Source organism: Choristoneura fumiferana, chromosome 7 (assembly GCF_025370935.1).
Source record: "Choristoneura fumiferana chromosome 7, NRCan_CFum_1, whole genome shotgun sequence".
Classification (NCBI taxonomy): domain Eukaryota; kingdom Metazoa; phylum Arthropoda; class Insecta; order Lepidoptera; family Tortricidae; genus Choristoneura; species Choristoneura fumiferana.
The window spans coordinates 15,966,220-15,990,493 of record NC_133478.1 but is presented as its reverse complement, the minus strand read 5'-3'; the positions used below and the strand labels follow the sequence as shown (position 1 = coordinate 15,990,493).

The 24,274-nt window shown below is 35.7% G+C and overlaps 1 protein-coding gene across 2 annotated transcripts in view; it reads left to right on the top strand.

Annotated features, from left to right (window-relative positions):
* The window catches only part of LOC141429450 (uncharacterized), a 140,833-nt gene extending 116,924 nt beyond the window's left edge, over positions 1-23,909 (top strand). For both annotated transcript variants that reach the window (XM_074089755.1, XM_074089757.1), the window contains exons 2-3: positions 20,297-21,335; positions 22,055-23,909. In XM_074089755.1, the coding sequence (XP_073945856.1) occupies positions 20,306-21,335; positions 22,055-22,554 (1,530 nt within the window). In that variant the 5' untranslated portion in view covers positions 20,297-20,305 and the 3' untranslated portion in view covers positions 22,555-23,909. The remainder of the gene's footprint in view (positions 1-20,296; positions 21,336-22,054) is intronic.
* Positions 23,910-24,274: the final 365 nt, after the last annotated feature.

Here is a 24,274-nt window from a genome sequence, read left to right as displayed (position 1 = left end):
GTTAAAATTCGTTTGTCCTTATCTATTACTTCGACATTTGTATTTGTTAGAAAGGGACAAAGCATTTGTTAGTTAACATAGGCTTGTTAAGTTTTATGAATAAGGGGGTTAGATTTTAAAGACAACGCTTGTTATCTACGAGTATGGATATAAACCGACACTGTGTCCACAGTTTGCAATGTGCCTATTCTTTCATATTCTTTTCCTAAGAAAAATATATTTTTAATACAAAAATTCATATTTTCCATATGAAACTTACCATCAATAATGGGTTTACAAATGTTTCGGCGAAAGCTATTTAGCAAATCATTAGCTCCCAAAATATTTATCCCATATTTTTATTTAGGCAGAATGTTATTTCCCAACTTAACGTTTCACACTGATATCATTTCCCAACTTATGATTTGTAAAATTATTATTAGGCAAATTATTACCTGGGATATTTTAAAGATGTCACATATTTTTTCGTCAAATGTATTGATTGGCATACCTTAATTTAGCAAGCAAACAAACAAGCAAACACGATATTCATTTTGTCTGTTTTGTTACAAAATAATACCTAATATCGAAGGCTAAGGCGGGAGTGAAGAGTAGCGTAGCGTAGCTCCCGCCTTAGCCTTCTGAACCTAACCTAAGTATTCAAGTCATTTCACATTTAACATTTATTATTTTTATTATATATCATGAGTGATATACCTAATATAATGAAGTAAAATTTTTCAATATAAAAATGTTGTTATATAAGAAAAATAGTTATGCCGACGATTGATTTGCCAAATGAAACTTCGGCGAAAGGTTGTTAAGTGAAATTTAGCGAAACACATTTCGCCGAAAAGGCATTACACGACAGTAATGTAAGTACTTACTTTAAAAGCCACATTTGTACCACAACTCAATACAGCTTAAACCATAATTGTCAATTTTTTGCAATACAATATATTTTTTCCGTAAATAAAGTCCAATATGGCAACAAGCGAAAACCAGATTTCAACCGATACCGAAGCCTCGTTTTTCCATATATCAATAGTAAAGACAAATGACCGAATCCAAAGGTTTCTATCACCCGCAGAACGCGGTTCGGCCGATAAATTATGCACCCGAGGCCCTCATAACCGCTGCGATTGTAAGGGACCCAGTCGAAAGCTGAATGCGAGAATTAATTTATAGGCAAAATTCGAAGCCGCAAAGCCGCACAGGTGGTGAAAAAAGTTCTGCGGCTGCGAAAAGAGATGGCGTTAGTGAAGTTAAGGTTTCCTGTAATTGGTCGAGAAATTGAATCAGCGGTTTTTGGTTGTTCAAATTCGGACATGGTCCTCATAGACTTTTTTATAACTAGGCAATCTAAAAATAATATATTTTGGATGATGTGATTTCATCTTTGTTTAGTAGCTATTATTAGTTGAAGGAACGTTCAATGCACATCTATATCTAAATTTAACGTACGTAATTTTTACTTTAAACCAAATAACTGATAAACCTGTTGCTTTTATTATAAGTACATAATTATATATATAAAAAATTTATACGTGTGCGTGGTAAGTTAAACAGAGCAGTCGATTGCTCGTTCATTAAATTCCCTGGTTATGGAATTGTAATTGATATTTGTTAACTTTGACTTTACCGGAGTTTCAACCATTATTGTTGAAAGACGTTTCTGTTTTATAATATTCAGTTGAATCTTCGTAATGAAATGTCGTTTTATTGAAATGTTTCTTGGCAAACACCAACTTTGATAAAGTGCCGTTTACCCTACAAATACGTTAGAAGTTTCTTAATATACACCCGTTGGGTACTTTGACATTTAAATACTTTTTAAGGAGAATATTTACTTCAATCAAAAGTTATATTTGGGAAGCTCGGATGTTTGTATATAAATCATTGTTATTAACTCCCGGTTTCAATATTTTACGAATCATCTGCATTAAATGTTAGTAATGCCAATATCTTATCATTATTGATTTTATTAACGTTAAAGCCTAAATGAAGAGAGCTTTGACTTTTAAGAGCCATTAATTGAAAACTCGTTGTATCAATTTGCTTCGAGGCAGCTGTTTTTTCATTGTTTGATTATTTTTTAATTACTCAGCACGATACTTAAAATTATAAGTCTTATCGAAGTTACCTTTTATTTTTATGTTATTATTAACAAACGCACTATTAAGCAATGCTTAGGTATTTATTCTGTATTTTTACACAGCTTGTATTTTTTTTAATACTTTTTGATGGCAGAAAAATGAAATTGCAAGCAAGAGCGTTGATTCTAAATGCCATTATCAAAACATAGTTTTACATGTTGAAGACAGTTTTTTCCCCTGATATCACTAACACTTTTTTTAGAAATATTCACATTATTTACGTATTCGATTGTTTTAATGAAAAGTCTTAGTTCAAAAGTGACGTTTTTTCTCGAAGTGACGTTGAGCTGGGAGATTTTAGTAATCAGTTAATAAGTATTTGATTTTTCTTAAAAAAAATGCCAGGCGTCTGTTCAAATTCAAATATAGTTTAGGGGTGTCTGGCAGGAGGTTGCAACTGTATGTGTGTCTGTGTTTCTGTCTGTGGCACCGTAGCTCTTAAACGTTTTACCGATTTGAATGCGGTTTTTTTATTTGAAATCAGGTTTTATGGCGATGATTCTTAGACATGTTTTATCAAAATCGGTTCAGCCGTTTTTGAGATATTGAACTTTGAAGTGTCAATTTTAAAGTCGCGGGATTTCCAACCTTTTATTGGTGAGGTAGGTTATTCGATTCGCACTGGTCACGTAGACTTCGAAGTCTACGAAAGCTCTTTGCCAGCAAGACGTCATTTATAATATAAGCAAAATTGTGATATTATTTACGACACAATTATTTAGCATAATAATAGCTATCCAAGCTAGGTCACAGCCGGTCTAGAGATGCCTTCTTGTATGGTTAATATTATATTCGAGTTACTACGGCTAGCAGCGTGAGTTAGGTACCATAACGTAGGTATTATTATACAATACACTACACTAAACAAAGATTGTGTCCTTACGAGGAAACTTAAATATCGTTTTACCTAACTGCATTATAATATGCTTAAATTTTCATACTATTATGAAATTATTTTTAATTTTATTATAAGAAACTAAAGCATGATAGTTAGTCAAATAAGCTGCAAAGATTGCTTTCAGAAAAAAATCCAATTATCATGTTATAACTTATAACTCTTGATGCTTCTAAATAGTGCGAGGATTTTTCTTGGATTACGAAGCAATTTAAAACGCCCAAGATACGTGACAAAATTACAAACTAATAACACCCTTTCATTCTGAAAACCAATATCATTCGCCAACTCCGTGAAGCTACGTATTAAAGTACACGGGTATTATTAAATACAAATGCAAAAAAGTCATCCAGGAGAAATATGATATCACTTATAAGTGTACAGGTGGCTGGAAGACAAGTACTTAAATGGACTACTTAAATTTCTCTAATCCAGTGAACGAGCGCTTACTGCAGGCACTGCGGCACAGAAATTTATTGTTGCGACGGACGTTTATGATTAAACGCCCGGTTGCGCGTGGGCACAGATTAATGGGGACTAATCAGCGTGTAAAAACTTCGCTCACCCCGTCTTTGAACCCTTTTAGCTGAGTGGTTTGGTCGCCTTTAGCAACAAGAAGTCCATCAATAACTAGCTTTTTGTGTTGACTGTTTTATCATTTACGTGAATCATCATATCAACCGTAAGACGTCTATTGTTTGGACATAGGCCTCCCCGGCAAACCTCCAATTGCTTAGGTTGGAATCAAACCTTGAAATCTACCGTGAACCCGCAGTTTCAACCCGGTCATCTGACCATCTCGTTAGTGGCCATCCTACGCTGCGCAAGCCGATCCGCGGTCTTCATTCGAGAAATTTTTGGCTTCATGTAGAACATACGGCTTCATTTCTGGCCCAAATACGTTTCACTGCTAAGCATAAGCTTTCTCAGAATGAAAAGGCTTAGGTTGTAGTCTCAATGCAGACTGGGAACTTCACGTAACGCGTTGTATTGTTCGCATACCCGTTGTATTGTCATCCAATGAATGAGAAGAGGACTGTCCATCCTTTCCGCAACGACCCTCAGAAGAATATTGGTGCTGCCCCGCAAACGCAGCTCCAGGGATTCCACGCCCTTGCTTGTATAAGTGTTTCGTTTTTTTTTATTAGTAAGTAGGTCATAGGTCAAACAGCCCAGACAGAAATAGACAGCAGTATTATATTTATCAAGCCACCGACTAATCCTTTCTTGCAACGTCTAACGGGCGTCATTAATTATGGACGCTGCTCGAATATTCCCCAAGATAACCGTTAAAGTGACAAATAAGAAGATCAAAGGTCGATCTGCAAAAAGCATTGCCGCATCAGATTACTGTTGTAGAGGTGTGCGAATTTAGGAGGCTTTAACCTTTGAAAAAGTCTTCTGTATATAAAAGAATGACGTGAATGACTGATTTGAATTAACTAATGCATTACTTTGCCTACGTCCATGCAATAAATGTGTGATCATACAGTTTCTCTTTCTCCACATAGTAAGAATACACACAAATCGCACAACTAATATCTGATAGCATAGTGAACGGAACTGAAGATGAGCTCTGATGAACGCGTCGCGATGGTGGTGGTGATAGTTTGGTTCATGTGATTTGTGTGTTCTCTTAGAGTGTACAGGTGAAGGACTGCATGAAGTGCAAACTTAAGCTATCACGTTAAGGTCGGGGTGAGCAAAGTACCTAATTTTTTTTTTTTTTTTTTTTATTTATCTCAACAAAAAGAAATACATTAAATTTATGACAAATACTTCGCCAAACTGCAAAACAGTTTGTTGGCGAATACTACACTCCTTATTTTTAACATTATAATATTCAACAATAGGTACCTACTATTAATTAATTACATCGTGTTTTATATTTATAACTTAGTTTATGATAGTAATTATTTTCTTCCAAGAAATCATCTATCAAATACGCTGACTCTGGTTTTAAATGCTCCTTTACTCATACACTCTGTTTCAGGGAGAAGTTTATTGAAGATCCGCGGGATTAGATAAGCTCTCGTTCTTTGTCCGTAGTAGTTACAAGATCTTGGTTCCTTATAGCTCACACATTTCATTTCATTTCATTTAGTTTAGTGAATAACTGACGTATATAAAATAAATAAATAAAATAAACAAATATCATGGAACACTAAACTTGACACCAATTGACCTAGTCTCAGACTAAGCAAAGCTTGTACTATGGGTAATAGGCAACGGATAAACATACTTTTATAGATAAATACATACTTAAATACATAAACATCCAAAACCCGTGAACAAACATTCGTATTATTCATATTAGTTCCACTTGAGGGTACAGGCCTCTTCTAGAGGGCCCATTGGGCCCAAACCAAGGTGTACACGCAGGTCCAGTGCGCATTAGGAACTTCACACACACCATCGAATTTCTGCGCAAGTGCTTACAAGTTGCCTCACGATGTTTTATGGTTTTTATACCGTAAGGCTAAGTTCAGATGATCGTGCGGTGACGCGCGGTTGGCTCGGCGCGCGGTTTAAGATTGTAACAAATCAATGCTGTTGTTTAAACGACCTTGCGTCTCCGCGCGTGACCTTCATGTAAAGAATTTGTTATAATCTTAAACCGCGCGCCGAGCCACACGCGCGTCGCCGCGCGTTCATCTGAAGTTAGCCTAAAGCTCATGATAAATTTGTTTAAATAATGATTTCGCTCAGAAATACTAAAACTTAGAGGTGAAACCCACGACCCTCTGCTTGCAGGCCATTGGTCTAAATAATCACTAAGCGACCACGTCTTATAGAAAGATAAATGGGTTAATAATTTAAATAAACTTGATGATTGTCATCATCATCATCTCAGCCTATATACGTCCCACTGCAGGGCACAGGCCTCCTCTCAGAATGAGAGGGCTTGGGCCGTAGTTCCCACGTGGGCCCAGTGTGGATTGGAAACTTCACATAAACCATTGAATTGCTACGCTGGTTGTGCAGGTTGTGGTGTTACAGGTTGGTGAGGTTTCCTCGCGATATGTTCCTTCACCGAAAAGCTCGTGATAAATTTGAAATGTAATTTCGCACATGGATTTTGAAAAACTCAGAGGTGCGAGACGGGGTTCGAACCCACGATCCTCTGTTTGAGACGCCATAAGTTAGACCACTAGACCACCACGGCTTTTTAATAAAACTTGGTTTTCGAATAAACTTGATGATTGTAAATTTGTAAATCACATTAATATTATTTTCTGCATATCTACCTTCCTTCTTCCTTATTTCCAACTACCTTCCAACAAATTTCAGTAAAAAATTACGCTCCCATGTAACGTCCCATATTTTATGACGTACAAAAGCTGTAATAACACACGACGTAATTAGCTCTCAGTGTCGTTTAATTACGAGAATGACGCGGTCGAACCTGAGCTGCCAAAAAAGTCATGGTTTTGATTACGTTGTATAAGACATTAAAGGAATTGGCTATGTTTATTAAGTAATAGGCGATGACAATAAAAAACTTTTTCTCAAAAATGACCGTAAAATTTGACATTATTCTTTACATATCAGAAGGTGAAGTGCATAGTTTATGGTCAGCAAAAAATTAAAAAGTTAAAAAGATTGCAGGCGCGCTAGCTCGACAATAATAAATTAGCGCGTCTGCAATCAGTTACAATTTTTTTTTTAAGTAAAAAAAGCCATGGAAAAGTTGGCCCAAATATATACAGGCAAGTCTAATGGCCGGTATCAGATATTTTGTTGGAACTCCGGACTTTTTTTCAATAAAAACCTAATGGTCTGAAACAGCTTGTGGTGTTTTCGGTGGAAAAATACACCTGCGGTTTATTTTTAATGAAAAAAGGCGGGAAAGCATAAGGCCACAAAAATAATCTTCAATTTTTTTTAATTGAGTTTTCAGAATACTTTTAGACCTCCCACACATAGCACAACGTTGATACTTGGATTGTTTGTTTTGCACATCAATAAACGGGTTAAATTTACTAACAGTTGATGCCGTGGTACCGTGGTGCTAGTGGTTTGACCTATGGCCTCTCAATCAGAGGATCCTGCGTTCAAATCAGCACCTTTAAGTTTTAAGAATTCATGTGCGAACTTACATTTATAATTTACCACGAGATTTATCGTGAGAAAACCTGCGAGCCAACTCAATGGCGTGTGTAATGTTTCCAATCCGTATTGGGACCGCGTGGGAACTCACGTGCTCTCAATCTGAGAGGAGGCTTGTGCTCAGCAGTGGAACGTACCGATATAGGCTGGGATTTTAAAAGTTAAGTTTTATTTTTCAAAATGTCCGGGTTCGATTCCCGAGATTAGTAGGTACAGTTTTTTTAAATGTACGAATGCAGCTTTTCTTGTTATTAAAATCGATGACATGGTTCCTAAGAATAGATCTTCGTATGTCTTATAGTTTCAGTTTTTCCCATATTGACCGATCTAAATGAGCCACCCCGTAAATGCCCCACTGCAGGATGCAGGCCTCCTCTCAGCACGAGAGGGCTTAGGCAGTATTTCCCACGCGAGCTTCACTTCGCTGGTTTTTGCAGGTATCCTCACGATATTTTCCTTCGCCGTTAAGCTCATGGTAAATATCAAAAACCTGATAATGATCATCATCATCATCATCATCATGTCAGCCGAAAGACGTCCACTGCTGGACATAGGCCTCCCCCAAAGGCTCTCCACTAAGACCGGTCTTGTGCTTTCCGCATCCACCGCGATCCCGCGATCTTAACCAAGTCGTCGCTCCATCTTGTTGGAGGCCTACCGACAGCTCGTCTCCCGGTCCGCGGACCGGCTGATAATGATGATTATTAATAATTAAAATCTCCAGGAAAAACCCTATTCGCACAAATTTCCGCGAACAAACATGATAAAATTACATAAAGAGCTTCATTTAAAACTTCAGCATAAGCCCGTCACAGCTCTACATTCATGCACGTTTAGAAACTGGTTCATTTTGTAATTATCGTAGTCCGGTCCATAAAATATAGTTTGATCCCAGGTTGCTTACTCCTTTGATCGGTCTAACTAAGTTAGTTAGTAGTTTGTTATAGAATTTAGTTTCATAGTTCGTTCTGATGTGTAAATGAAGGAAGCTGTTTGAGGCGTCGTTTAATAGAAACTTTAAATTGTTTTGATTTATTGGGTCATGAAATTGATGGCGGATGATATTGTTAGTGAGCTAATTAATTATTTAATTAGCCTTATTTATATTATTTCTTTGCGCGATAGAATGCGGAATACGGAAATTCGTCGAAGAACTAAAGTCACTGACATAGCTGGAAAAATATGCAAATTGAAGTGCCAACGGCAGTGGCAATTACTGGCACTTGAGGTATCCTATCTTAGGCCTCTAGGTTGGCAACGCATCACGTTAACGTCTCAGATCCGTATGTCATCACTGGCGACACACACTGGTCAAATACTTTTGACTTTAAACATTGCGGTAATTTGGACGAAAAGACACTGCGAAGCTTTCCGAACGCTGTCCAGCCGAGTCGGATTCGACTAGTGATCTCTTTTTTTTATTCGACTGGATGGCAAACGAGCAAGTGGGTCTCCTGATGGTAAGAGATCATCAACGCCCATAAACATCTGCAACACCAGGGGTATTGCAGATCGTTGCCAACCTAGAGGCCTACGATGGAATACCTCAAGTGCCAGTAATTTCACCGGCTGTCTTACTTCCAAGCTGAAACACAACAGTGCAAGCACTGCTGCTTCACGGTAGGGTTGGCGAGCAAGATGGTGGTAGCAATCCGGGCGGGCCTTGAACAAGGTCCTACCACCTGCAACTCTACACTTTTTCTCGAAGTTGGACCTACCTATCTGGACCGTTTCTAACTAAGTGCTTGTTGAATAAAAAATAAAAATTTTGACATTGATCACACACTAAATATCGGATAACGGCTAGCGATATCCGAAACGGATATCAAATCAGATAATGTCTAAAGCTTACCACAATTATTTCACTTGCTCTAAAGTTTTGCTGACCCGCATGTTTGTTCTAGTTTCTTGCGGCAATAAGTCAAACGATAAGCACTAAGCTCGAACTGGCGAAGATAAAGACTAGTACGAAGCGGGAAATAGCAGCATTTAATTTAATTTAATAATGTATTTATTTATTAAGACAACTGTGTGATCAACTTATCTTGATCTAGGTTAAAAATGTGCAGCAATAAAAAAATTAAAAAGCAAAAATCAAGTCTAGTGGTCTAAAACTCTAATAAGTAACTTAAATTGAACATTATGATTGGTTAAAAAACCAATCATAATTTGATTGCTTAGTAGCGACATCTCTTGTCTGGGTGAGCGGTTGGTTCCGAAACAATGTGACGTCTCTCGATGAGAGCGGAACATAGATGTCGCTAGTGCTGCTGCATAAGTAGCGTAGTAGAAATAAGCAACCTGAGATATGTATGCATAAGAAAAATTCGTGTCTAGATTCCTGTCCAGCGGTGGTATAGGGGTTATAGCACGCAGCACAGATTGCTGAGGACCTGGGTTCGATTCCCAGCGCTGGTCTCTTTTTCTGGTTTTTCTGTGCATCCATGTCTCAGTTTGTATTTTCGATTAAATTTAACAGTCGGGACCTATTAGTAATCGTGGCCGGCTTAAAAATGTTTAGTATGTACCTCGTAATATCGGGATAAAAGTAGCTTATGTGTTATTCAAGATGTCCAGGGATTTATATACTAAATTCAATTCAAATCCATTCAGCCATTTGTCGTAAAGGAGTAACTAACACACACAAACTTTCACATTTACAGTAATATTAGTAGGATGGTTAAATAATTGGAAACCGGGCATATACTAACTTTATGAATTCAATTCAGGTTTTGTTCCACGTACCATCCCATCAGCCAAATAAATGGGTTATTATTTTTTTAAATAAGTTCCTATCAAATGAATATGTCGCTGAAGTCGAACTTTCAAGTTGACAGACACGTCTAGTGGCATTATTGTTTTATGACATGCAAACTGTTATCAACTGCAGTGCTTGGACTGTTCTGTTTCGGCGTGGAGAGTAAGACAGCCGGTGAAATTACTGGCACTTGAGGTATTCCATCTTCGGCCTCTAGGTTGGCAACGCATCTGCAATACCCCTGGTGTTGCAGATGTTTATGGGCGGTGGTGATCTCTTACCACCAGGAGACCCACTTGCTCTTTTGCCATCCAGTCGAATAAAAAAAAACTTTAGGGTGGTAGACCACATATTAGGCTGATGGTACCTTGATTATAACGAAGCTCAATATTTCGGCACAGTAGCATGCGCTATGATCACATGACGACTGACGTCTCGACTGAGTCTCGTGATCATTTATGGCGCCTGCAAATGTGCCGAAATATTGAGCTCCATTAAAAATCAAGGTACCCGGAACAAAACCCTAATTGAATTCATAAAATTATTAATACGGTACCGCTCTGCTTTCAGAGCATGACATGAGTGCGTGTGAGCTAACTTTGGGGGCGGCAGACGTAAACTTGCCTTCGAAATCCAAAAGCTTAATGGTTACTTGACCTGAAATGTATATTTCAGAACTAAGTTATTGTTATTATTATTTTAAAATTTATGACGGTGGAAGCATTCTACACTTCCACTGAACGTAGATATAGTTTAGATATAGTTAGTGTTTAGTATTGTAACTAAGGGACCCCATACATCCCTGTATTTCTTTTATTATTATTTTTTGTATTTTTTTTCCTTTAATTGTATAACATAGTTTTTAAGTATTTTATTTGTAATTATATTTTTATGAAAAAATGACTTTCTGCCAAGTTTCTTGCGGTGCATTCTTCTTGGCAATGATGGTCTTTCCGAAAGCGCTGGTAGTTTAAAAAAATGACGTGTAAAAGTGCCCATTGCGGCCTATTTACTGAATAAATCATTTGAATTTGAATTTGTTTTTTTTTTTAATTTAATGATAGTGGCCGCGATAGTCTAAAATATTGTGTTGTAAACCGGGCATACAGTGCGTTACCTACTATGCTCGCACAAATTCTTCCCGGGATCGAGACGCTTGGCCCACTGACACAATATCGCGAACAGGGATAAACAACTCGAGTTTTATGACCACCAAATTGTAGCGGACACATAAAATACTATTGTGGCATTCGTATGTAAATGACCATAATGCGGGCAGCCTTATTTGTTTGACTTTATCTGATTTTTATAGAGATCTTTAAAGTAGGTAGGCCAAATTGGGTCATGGTACACGTTATTTTAAAACACGTGATACAAAGGTCGACACGACGCATCTGATGACTACAGAAGTCCAAAATAGCTTCTTTTCTTATTGTAATTATGAAGATATCACTTAACCCCAAAAAACGATTATCGATTTTGTTTCGTTTCGTTAATTAAAATAGATATATATATACATAGTTAAAGAATTTTTATTTTGTACTATTTGTCTTAAAATAATTGTATCTCTTTTTTGTATCTGTTTTAATTTGTATTATGTAGGAAATAAAGCTTTAATCACTTAATCCATTATTATTTTACTAATATCAACTATATAAGAATACGAATAGAAATACGAATGTTTGTTCTCGGGTCTTGTGTATGTAATATGTATTAAAGTATGCATTTATATCTATATAATTATATCTGTCCGTTGCTCAGTACCCATAACACAAGCTTTGCTAAGCTTACTTTGGGACTAGGTCAATTGGTGTGAATTGACCCGTGAAATTTATTTATTACTAGCTGTTGCCCGCGGCTTCGCCCCCGTTATAATTTTTCTAAGTTTTCTTCCATAAAAACCTTCTCTCCTGACAATAACGAACACAACAAAATAAGAATAAGCGAAATCGGTCCAGCCGTTCCCGACTTTTGCGCTTAGCAACACATTTTGCGATTCATTTTTATTTATAAAAAAAATATATTAATAATATAGATAGATTTATTTACAAGAATGACTTTCAGACAGATATAGACGACGTAATTCTTTAAGAATTCTGATTTTACATTAGTATTTTATCAGAGTAAGTTTGCTTAGTTAAATTAGCTGAAGTGTTCACATTTACTCACAATTTGCCTTCATTAATTTCGGTTAACATTTTCATTAGCATACAGAGGAAACATAAGGAAATTTGATATTTAAATTGCCGCAATTATCTTAATTAAGGCTCTTTAATTTATCTTCGCTAAATTGAATATGACGTATTATGTAACTTCACCTAATGAAATTACCTTCACTAGTAAAGCCTGTGCCAATTAAATTCAAGTGCTTAGGCACAAGGTTAGCCTTATCAACATCTAGAAATCAAATTACATTTTTAGCCTTTAAATCATCAATAATATCAAAAATTAAACTATTAAACTGCTTCTACTGAGTTGATGAGGGTAGATCGCTCGCGTCATGTAAACAACAGCTCAGTGTTTTTTATTGCATTTACAAATATTCTCCTTAAATAACTATGTTAAAAACTAATGTTTTAGCCAAAATACATTGTAAATAAAAAGTGGTAGTGTTATCTCAGTGCTCAATGCTATGTTACTCCTGACGGAAAAGAAAACGACTTTTTGCTTAGTGAGTGACATGGATGCCATTCGAAGGAAATATGTTATAATATAAAACATAATGTTGGCGGCGATTAAATATTCTGGACTCAAATAATGAGGACAAAATGTATTAAATGATTTTAAGTGAAAACACTACTTCAGAATATATTAGCAGTCAGTGACCGTTTGAACATTTCAAATACTTGAACTTTGAACCGGCGGCGTTTCTGCAAGACATCGCGCACTGGGATAGCAGTGTTAAACGATAATTCAATAACATATTGGATAAAACTAACATGCGGAGAAATTTGAGATAAGGCAGTTCCTAAGTACATTAGAGTGAAATAAATAACTTGAAATGTCTTTTACTGACAATATTACGATCCGTAAACAAGGGAACAAATTCAACTTGTTCAATTTGTCGGACAACGTGATACTTAACTCACAAGGCTCTCTTGGCTGCAGTCATGGAAGCTTACCAGATTTATCCCATCCTGAATCCTCCATCGTGGATACATTGAAACTACAAGTGGACAACCTACAGTCAGATCTCGACGTAGCTAATGAAGAAATATGTAAATTAGCGCTAGAACTTTCGGAGATGAGAAAAACAAACGAAATGTATAAGGACAAAATTGCCCTGTATAAAAAAGTAACTTCAACAGAGATTATTCAGCAGAATCAAAACATTGTAAGGACTCGAACAGGGAGGTCATTTACACCTACATACAGAAAAATTAGACAGCTGTGCCACAGAAGAACATCTAGGACAGAGCGCTCAACAATAACACAAGAAAAACGTCAGGAGCATATAAATGACCTAGTTACGAGTAAGAATGAGTCAATTATTTCGTCACAAAATAGTTCGAATGACACATTAATATTTACCCAAAATCAGGAGCGGACTATGAGTGCATCTACTCCAAAAAAGCAACAAAAAATAAATATACCATATCGCTTGGACGTGTCATCACCATCACGCCCGCCACAGATAACAATTAAAACGTCTGATGAAGAGCGAAAAACAAACAATGTAACATTATCTAACCTGCCATCAAAAATATGCATCCTGAGTGACAACAACAGAAATTCCATACTCAAGACTGCCACAACCACTTTCGAGGGACATGGGATATGCCATTATATAACGCCAAAAGGAGGGGTCAAACAACTACTACAAGGGATCGACACCAAACTACAGCACTTCACAATGAATGACTACTGTTTTATTTTTATCGGAGATGCGGACTTTTTGAGTTCAAAGGACTATAATAAAATTGTTGTTAATGTTCGAGAGCAACTTCAACGGGTGCTGCATACCAATGTTATCATTTGTTCTCCAACATTTAAATTAACAAGAAATAGTAACCTATTTAACTCGAGAATTGAATGTTTTAATTACTTATTAAATACAGACGTTAAAGCGTACGAGTACGCATATTTGTTAGACTCGAACAAAAGTTTGCAATATTCATATTATATGTTCTCTAAGATATCTGGAATGTTGAACAACAGAGGTCTATCAGTTATTTTTAAAGACCTAAACATTTTAGTTACTGATTTGCAGTGCAGTATTAGCTATTGTGGGCAATCTGATACTGAAAGTAATTTCTCTCAACCACCTGTAAGCACACAGAGCTCAAAGATTCTAGACCTCGACATCTCTCCTTTTTTAGCACTTATTCACTCAACTGCACCCGAAAAATAGCTTTCAATTTTTATTATCAAAATTTATGTGGTATCACAAACAAAAAAAACGAGTTGGAATTGTATCTACATGGTCTTTCTGATATACAACATTATGTCTGCGTAAGTGAACATTTTTTAAATTCGACATCAGCACCTCTTTTTTGCATAGAAAATTATAAACTTGCAGCGTACAACACTAGGTCAAAAAACAAGAGAGGAGGCTCTCTTATTTTGAATCATATGAGTAGTAAGTCTGAGGAGTTGGTTATATGTAATAAATTGTATAAAGACGAATACTTTGAGGTATGCGGAGTTAAGGATTGTCGAACAGATGTGAATATTATATGCTGCTATCGCAATCCAAATGACGCTAATTTTGATGTTTTCATTCAATGTTTAGAGGAACTGTTGGAGCACTTCTTTAACAAGAAATGCTTGATTTGTGGTGACTTTAATGTCAATTTGCTAAAGGAGGACAAAAAAACTATAGAATTTTTGTCATTACTGAGTTCTTATAACTTTAAATGCCTGGTTACGACGTCTACATTCAAACGTAATGACACAGAATCGTGCTTAGACAATGTGCTAACTAATATCCACCCAGATAATGTTACTTGTCCCATTGTGGATCACAATGGGTTAGCTGATGGCCACGCCGCTTTGCTTGGTTCTTGCATATTTAGAGGAGAAGGGAAAAAAACAAGTAAAAATGAGCAACTGTGGAAGATGGGAAGAAAATATGATGATATTGGATACAGGACTTTTAGAGATAAAATAATGACGGAAAAATGGGATAACATAGGAATAAATACATTTATAAATAAATTTAATAGAATATTTGAAGAGAGTTTTAAAAAGAAGAAAAAGAAAATAATCCTAAATTCATGTAATCAGATTAAGTGGATAACACAAGGAATCAAGGTCTCAAGTAAAATGAAGCGATTTCTAATGACACATAAATCATCAAGCTCTGAGTCCGTCGAAAAGTACAGAAAAAGGTTTGTAAATATATACAGACGGGTGATCAGGAATGCTAAAAGACTGGCGGTACAAACTCAAATCATAAAGGCCAGGGATTCCTCCAAAGAAATATGGAAAGTTGTACAAAAACATCGCAGTAAAATAGTCGACAATATGAAAGATAACCTAGTCTTAAAAACCAAAACGACGAACGGGAACTCGAAAGTGCATAAAGATCCTAAGGATGTTTGTGCTCTCTTACAGGAACATTTCAATCATAGTAAAGATAAAAATAGTTGTACTACTGAGCAAGCACTAAATCTGTTACGGACGCACGTACCTAGAGTCGAGCAAGACATGACGCATGAGTTGATAGACACACTAGAAGTCACGCTGTTGATTAATAAACTCAAACCCAAAAAATCGGCTGGATATGATGAAATTCCGATAACTATTATCAAGGACAACATTGATATACTTGCTGGCCCAATAGCTAGTTTCCTTAATCAGTGCATTGACCAAAGTGTCTTTCCAGATCAACTCAAAATGGCAAGAGTTTTGCCTGTATACAAAAAGGGTTCTAAATATGAAGCTAACAATTATCGTCCGATCTCACTTCTGCCAGTACTCTCCAAGTTGCTTGAGGGAGTTCTGAAAAATAGACTCATGAAACATCTAAATTTATATAATATCATAAACAAGAGACAGTTTGGGTACCAAAAAGGTATAGGCACCCATGAAGCGGTTAGCACGTTAATTAATGATGTAGTCAATAAACTGAGTAATAGAAAGAAGGTGTCTGGAATCATGTTGGATCTGAGTTCTGCATTTGACACCGTTAATCATGAAATTCTCTTAGGAAAATTAGAACATTATGGGATCAGAGGGAAATCACTGGAACTTTTTCGTTCTTACCTAACGAATAGAAAGCAATTCGTTGAAATAAAATGGACAAATGACAATGAAGAAAAAACTTATAAATCCAGAGTAGCTAGCGTACACACAGGAGTCCCTCAAGGGTCAATATTAGGACCAATTTTATTCATTCTTTTTGTTAATGACCTTATTGACTTCGTAAGCAACACAGTACCAAATTCCACATTGGTATGTTTTGCAGATGACACAAACGCCGTTATATCAGCAAATAGTATTGCGGAATTGAATGATGCAGTTAATTGTGCTCTTAAAACGTTCCTGGTTTGGTTTAAAGTGAATCGTTTAAAGCTGAACTGTAGTAAAACAAAAATTCTTCTGTTCAAAACTACAGCCAGGGCTAAGGACACGCTACACGTATGTCTAGAAGGTAGCACGATCCAACTAGTAGACTCTGCTAAATTTCTTGGAGTGCACATTGATTCTAGTCTAAATTGGAAAGCAGAATTGTCTGCAGTGATCGGCTCAGTAAGTTCCGCATGCTACGCTCTTAGAAGCCTCCGAAATGAACTTCAACTGAAGCAATTAAAACTGGTCTACTATGCGTTGGTGGAATCAAAAATACGCTATAGTATAATGTGCTGGGGAAACAGCTACAAGTACAACGTCAATGCAGCATTTATTGCGCAGAAAAGAGCAATAAGAATTATGGCTAGAGTGCCGCAACAGACATCTTGCAGACCCTTTTTCAAAGAATTTGGAATTCTCACCGTCCCCAGCCTGTACATTTTAGTGGTGCTTACGGACTTGATGAGCTATATCAATGATGTTGAAACTGCTGAACAGAGAGATAAACGACTCGCAACAAGGCGAAAGGACCTGCCTCAACCAAATAGTACTAATCTCAAAATTGCTAAGCACTCAACGGGTTATCAGAGAATAGTTCTGTTTAACAAATTACCCGTTGAACTAAAATCTATTAGTAACAGTCACACATTTAAACAAAAATTAAAGTCTTTCTTGTTGGAGAAGTGTTATTATTCAATAGAGGAATTTTGTAATCATGCCCGGGATTATTGCTAAAATGGTCTTTTTAATTGCCTATTTTGAATATTGCCTTTATTTGCAAACTATAATTATACTGAATGTTATTTATTTACTTTTTTAATCCAGATTGCTGACAAATGTTATTGACATATTTAATTAAATTTGTAGTTTTTTTTTATAATAAGTAATAATAATTTTGTAGTAATTTAATTTGACTTGTTAAATAATTTGGCCATGTATTGTAACTTCAAACACAATGTACATTGTTATTTGAAATAAATAAATTGAATTAAATTGAATTGAATTGAATTGAAATTGAATTGAATTGAATTGAATTGAATTGAACGCATTACCTGACATAAATCTTCTGGAAAGTCCCAAACCAGTTTTATAATATAATTAGTATTACACTATTTTCTTCGTCCAAGTGCTGGGCAGATTTCTACGGGCTACGGTCCAAGCTCTCTCATTCTGAGAGAAGGCCTGTGCCAGCATGGGCTGGAATGATGGTGATGATACGATATAACCGAGCTTAATATGAAATGGTTAACGAAAAAACCAATTTAGAAATGTACGTCGTCCCTTCAAAAATTCATTACATTTTGGTAAACAAGACAGACATGACCACTAGACTGATCCTCAAATATTTATGCCAAGGGTTTGTGGAATATTTTTCCTCCGAGGCGAAGCCGAATCGGTCTTAACTGTTTAATTAAAGAACCGTTCATTACACCTGCTTCTATTCATTAAAGGCGTATATTAAATTCTAAAATGTATATTGGGAACGTTTTTTGCAAGTATATGCGTTTGGGGTTAGCTGTGTTTGTTTGTGTACTTTTGATTGATGTACTTATTGCTTCGTACAGGTCCATATAAAAAAAATACTTTATTTCATACAGCGCTTCTCGTGGCTATTACTACAAGTACCACATACGTGCAGCTGCTGGCCGCTGATCTCAAGTAATGCGCGAACATCATTATCATACTCGTATCAGCTGTAAGGCGTCTATTGTTGGACGTAGGCCTCCCCCATATATGTACAGTCGAGTTCATAAACTTATGAGCAAAAATTTGATCAAAAATATCTGAACATGACTTTGTTGTTAACGACGTAGAAGTGTGTTCAGATATTTTTGATCAAATGTTTGCTCACAATTTTATGAACTCGACTGTACCTACAGTTGCTTTGGTTGGAAACGGCCTTATATCCACCATAACCTCGATACTCCCACGGGATCGAGATTACGGGGCTGTTTCACCACCCATTGAATAGTTTTATTTCACGGATAAATGTGATGCCGTTTCCGTCATTCATAAAAAACAAATAGAGACGGCATAACATTTTATCCGTCAAATCAATTTAATCAATGAATGGTGAAATAGGGGGGTTAATTTGGAAATTTTAACCGCTGGCCGCTGGTAATTTTAGCGTCATGAAATTTGGCACTGTTGTTTGATGAAAACGACGATATAATTTTTGGAAATTCCCATGGAAATTTAGTTTAATCCCGGCATTTCAATTCAACAACTGGATCTAATAGATTACGCATGCAAAGCCACGGATAAAATGTAGTGATAAAAAACCTAGTAGTAATAAAACTGACTCCGTTTCTGTTTCACCGTTCATTGATGTGTTTATATGCAAGATAGATGTGATGCCGTCTCTGTTTATTCAGACAAGAAAAAAGAGTTGGCATCACATTTATCTGTCACATAAAATTAACCAAAAAATGGTGAAACAAGTAACTACACACTACCTACTTTTCCAGCCATAGTTACTACAAAAAGCATGTGCTTTGAAAATTTTCAACTGAATAATTTAATTTTATTCATGAAATTGCTTTGGCAATTTTAAACTAGAGCCAAACAGAGTTAATTTTTCATTTGCATACGTTCTTTTAATTTATGATGAAGCTAGATTAACTCTGACAAGTTCTCTGGGAAAAGGTTAAAGGGTGTATTGAAGGTTAAACTTGACAGACACAATTATCGAGTAACCTTTAAAGACGAGAAAAACTCGGTAGTCCATGTACTGACCTTATACTACCCAAATTTGTAGCAAGAACCGTTAATTAGCTTAACGTAATGAATAGATGTGTTTGAGTTTTGGGAAAATTTCGATACATCGTTGATGTTTCGTAAGAGGGGTGAACATCAAAAGTTTTGTTGAAAAATTTAGCCTTTAATTTATAATGTGAGTTTCTTACAAAGTAGGTATCTATGAATATCCAGAGTTAGTAGAGCCTTTATACTATGCAAAATGTACGCAGTGTGGGATCATGGTTACTGAAGTAGACAGATGGACACAAAAACTGAGATTTTTCACTGCTTCAAGATGTAGCAGACCTGAGTACAAAATGTTATTAATTTGAACTTAATGCCTCCATGTTTTTCTGAGAAAAAGGATCTTTACGGATATGTAGAAGGAAAACAAAGTGATCCTGTAAGAGTTTCTTGTTTTGAGATGCGAAATCTTAAAAACCACCGAAATGGATATCATATACACCGGAAATTAAATTTTTTTGATCATCCACTGGTTTTAAAATATTTCTATGTATATGAAATGAAATTATTTTATTTGCCAGATAATGGATTGGATGTAATGTTGTACCTCGTTGAGTTTCTTGCCGGATTCTTCTCAATAGAGGTTTTTCCAAACCGGTGGTAGATTTTTTTTTGACATTCATAAGTGCTTGTTATAGCCTAAATTGAATAAAGATATTTTGACTTTGACTTTGACTTTGAATATTACAAATAAATATTATTTATTATTACTAAGCTTATTCCAGCAGAACTTCCAAATTTAAAAAAAAATTGACACTGAAAAATCGTTATATCCATACAATTATATCTACAATACTAGCTGTAATCTTGCCCTCAACTTTGTCTTATGCTGCGAAAATTTTGCGCTATTTCGGCATGAAAAAAAACGTGTTAATTAAGAAAAGAGCATTCTTAGAATCAATTGTGCATTTCTCGATTATTACTAAATACCTACATAAAAAAAAGTTAACTGCGTCCACATGGAACACAGCTTAACCCTCTCATTCTGGGAGGAGGTACCCAACAGTCCGAGATGATGACTCGACTCACTTAATCCTCTTACTTATTCAAAATATTGAAAACTAATTAGGGCAAAGTTCTAACTTTGAACAAACGCAATTGACCCAATTTTATTTGTTTCAGGCATAAGGTATGCGGGCTCGGACGGTCCCCGCTGCCTTGCTGCTGTTGCTCCTCGCAATAGACACACTACACGCCAACAGACGAAAGCAGAAAGAAAAATACGTCCCTACCACCATAAATATCTGCGACATAAGCGACCGGGACTCCAAAGTTCACTGCTACTGCGAGCACAGTCAGGAAATCAACGAGGCATTGAAAACGGAATGTTGGGTGTTCAACGGCGGCATACAAAAATCCGACCCATTATGGACGAGCTTCTCCTCACAGTCCAATATAGAAACGCTAGCGTTCAATGTAAGAGCCGACGGCGGTCTAAGCTTTGTACCCTCAAAAGTACTAAGGTACCTCAGAAGGCTAAAAAATTTCAGCATTAAGCACAGCTCTATCCCAAAGATAGAAACACACACGTTCATGAACCTAACTTCAGTGCAGGAAATGACACTCACGAAGAACCAGATTGTTGTACTAAATAAACATTCATTTTACAACTTACCTAACTTGACTGTTCTCACGTTAGATGAAAACAAAATTAAGGAATTGGTGACCGAGACATTTTATGAATTACCAGTGTTACAAAAGTTGTATCTTACAAATAATAGCATTAGTGTTATACAGGACGGTGCTTTCAGACATCTTGTGAACTTAGCTGAGCTAGAGCTGGATAGAAATAGTATAAGCACGCTCAAGAAAGAGTGTTTTGACGGGCTGGCCAATCTCAAGCGGCTAGATATAAGAAAAAACAAATTAGCCGTACTGGATTCGTTTACGTTCACTGAACTGTGGAACCTCCAGGAATTGTTGTTAGACTTTAATGAAATTTACATTTTGGCGCAGAGGACGTTTGATGGATTATCGTTATTAAGAAAATTAAGTTTAAGTCATAACAAGCTAGTAACCTTAGCCGGAGGGCTATTCGAGGGCGTCAGGGGTCTCTCCGCTCTGGACTTAAGACACAACAAACTACAAAGATTCACAATGGACAATCTACGCCCAATTTACGACAACCTCAAAAATCAAAACAGCTATATTTACTTAGATGGTACGTATGTGTTTGTTTAATATTTATTTATACATTTTCTATCCATTTGTAGGTGAATTTAAAGATTGAAGTATTTAATTATAGTATAGGCCCTATATTATAGGGAGTTATTTGTAGGTGATACAATTTTAACTATTATAAATTTGACCTGAATAAAATAAATAAATAAAAAAAAATGTCGTGGGACATTTGGCATTCCCAGCGCTGGTCTTTTTTTCTGGTTTTTCTATGAATCTATATTTCAGTTTGTATTTTCGATACATATATATAAATAGATAAATCCACAATATTAATTATTCAAGACCCGAGAACAAACGTCATACAAATATCTGCCGCGGCCGAGAATCGAACCTGGAACCTCAAGCTTCGTAATCAGGTTCTCTAACCACTTGGCCATCTGGTCGTTAAAATTCAAAAATATCAGTATAAGTTTACTTAATGTTAAAGCCCTTATCCATTAAAAAAAATGGAAGGCATTTTGGTTTCCAATCTATTTTTTTACATTTAAGTCATTTCTGTAAATTGAATTCGGAGCGACTAAAGTCACGTAGTAATCATATTACCTCTACCTACCAGTCGAAAAAGTTTCCGACAAGATTTTAACGGCACATCAATAAAAACCATCCATTTCAATTAATTAACTTCAATTTCTGAGCCACCGACTTCGAAATCCAATAATGGACTACGGAGAATAATAATTTGTTGGACGATTGTTGCAGGTAACGAATTCAACTGCGACTGTCACCTGGCCTGGATGCACAAGCTTCGACACGAGGCGAAAAGCGTCAAAGTGCGTACGTCCCTGGAGAATTTCGTTTGCAAATTCATCGTGAACCCCTCTTTATCCGCACATTTTGCTTACTTAGAAACGAACGCGATAGGTTCTAACAATTTCCTAGAGAGCGATGACAAAAGCCGAATAAAAGATTACGCGGATGAGCCCGAGGAGTTTTTCCACGAAGAAATCGATGATACTTACGTTGACGAACCTAAATCAGTGAGAGGTGAGAACGAAAGGACATTACTGCAAATACCCGTGGAGCTGCTCCCGTGCCCGCAGGACGTTAAGAGTGTTACCGACAGAACGTACACGTATCCCTCGCAAAACGAGGCAAAGGACTACAGAAATCTTATCCACGCGTCGGCGGCCTCACCGCTTTTATTAAATTTTGTTCCGTGGGCGCTCCTACTTCTGATTTTATTTGGATACGGCAACTAGAAGATAATGAAAATTTGCCGTATTATTAATGTGTTGGACCAGTCACTTTGTAAAGTATAAAAGAGAAGTTAGCGTTTCGATAAATTACATTTTGTACTTGCTTAGTCGACGTCATTTCATTTGTATTCGTCCATTTGGAATGTTTGAGACGAATATTAAATTGTTTCGAGAGATCACTTTCTCGTTTGTTCGAAACTTCACGGGGATGTAAATTTTAATTAAAATTTTATAAGGAAATGTGATATAAATATAAGTAATGTATATTAACTCTTTAGATGTAACCTAGAGACGAAGTTAAATGTACCTACTTTTCTAAAAGGAAAATTCTGATCTTTAATGTAAATATAGCTGTTAAGTATTTTGGCTTATTTTCCTTGTTCATATTATCGGAGATCTGTAAAAATATTTGGAGAGGTTATATTCCTTACAGTATTTCCTGTTAAAAATATTACAATGTATGAATAAAATTACGATTATAAATATAAGGATTACTTACCTAATAGTCTAAACGTAAAATATTTTGTACAATTTAGTTGAATGATATTCTTTTATTTTACGAAAATATTTCGAAGTATATTGAAAAAAATGCAGGGTGCCCCTTTTTGTTTATTTGCTTGAAGTAAACAGTGGTTACTGAATTAAAATATAATATTATCATAAATTTTATATTCCCTGAACAAAATAAAGATAAATTATCGGTATCAACAAAAGTTATGGAAGGATTATAATTCCTACTTTTAAGTCGATTTCAAGACTTAAAAGTAGAAAATCTAAAAAGATTTTTAGAAGTTTTTATTACAAGGTAGATAGAGAAATCCCTCAATCTCTTTTATAATTTTGTAGGTAATTTTGCTTTTCAATGATATGTTCAGAAACGAAAAATCAGCTTGTGTTGATGCCGTAATAATACCAATGTTCAGGTGATGATAATGGTTTTTTATGTTTTGTGGAAGCTAATAGAATAAAAAACCTTTGTTAATGTGTATTTTATCAGATAATACTAAGGAACTCTTCTTTAATGTATTAACACTTTACTCCACGTCTTGTGTAGGCATACATCGCGGCGTGGTAATGATTGCCTATTAAGTTTATCTAGATTATGTTTTTCTGTTACCAAATTATGTAATAAAATGTTTGTTAAGCATAAATTGATATAATTATACCACTTTGTTTTGAAAATGTATAAAGCAACTCTGTGGTTGTGCTAAATTACCAGTCGTACCTAGTTTAGATTTTCTGTTGAATATTGTAACATTAATACTAACGTACCCACAAAGTTATTTATGTTGCACTTAAAAGTAATTAAATTTATATCAATGTAAATATTATTATTAAATCGATACGAGAAAAGCAAATTTTACATTAAAGTTTTCGTTTTGTAAAGTTAATTTCAATTTAATTAAAGATTGATGTTGAGAATGTTTTGAATTTTCATTTACCTTATACTCGTACTAATCTGAATAGGTATAAATATACGTATGTATCTCTTTCATTTGAAATTTTACATCAATTCAAATATCAATAATAAAATGACCGTAGATAGTCCAGAACAGAAAAACATAAAAAAATTGACATATTCTCGAGTAGATGTGTATGTATTTGGCATTTTATAGTATACCAAATTAGGGAATCTGAAATTTATTTTACCAGAGATAATTAGTGTAGGTCCTAAGTACAGCATAAAATATTTTCCAAGATGGGCGCTTGCATTTAACTACCA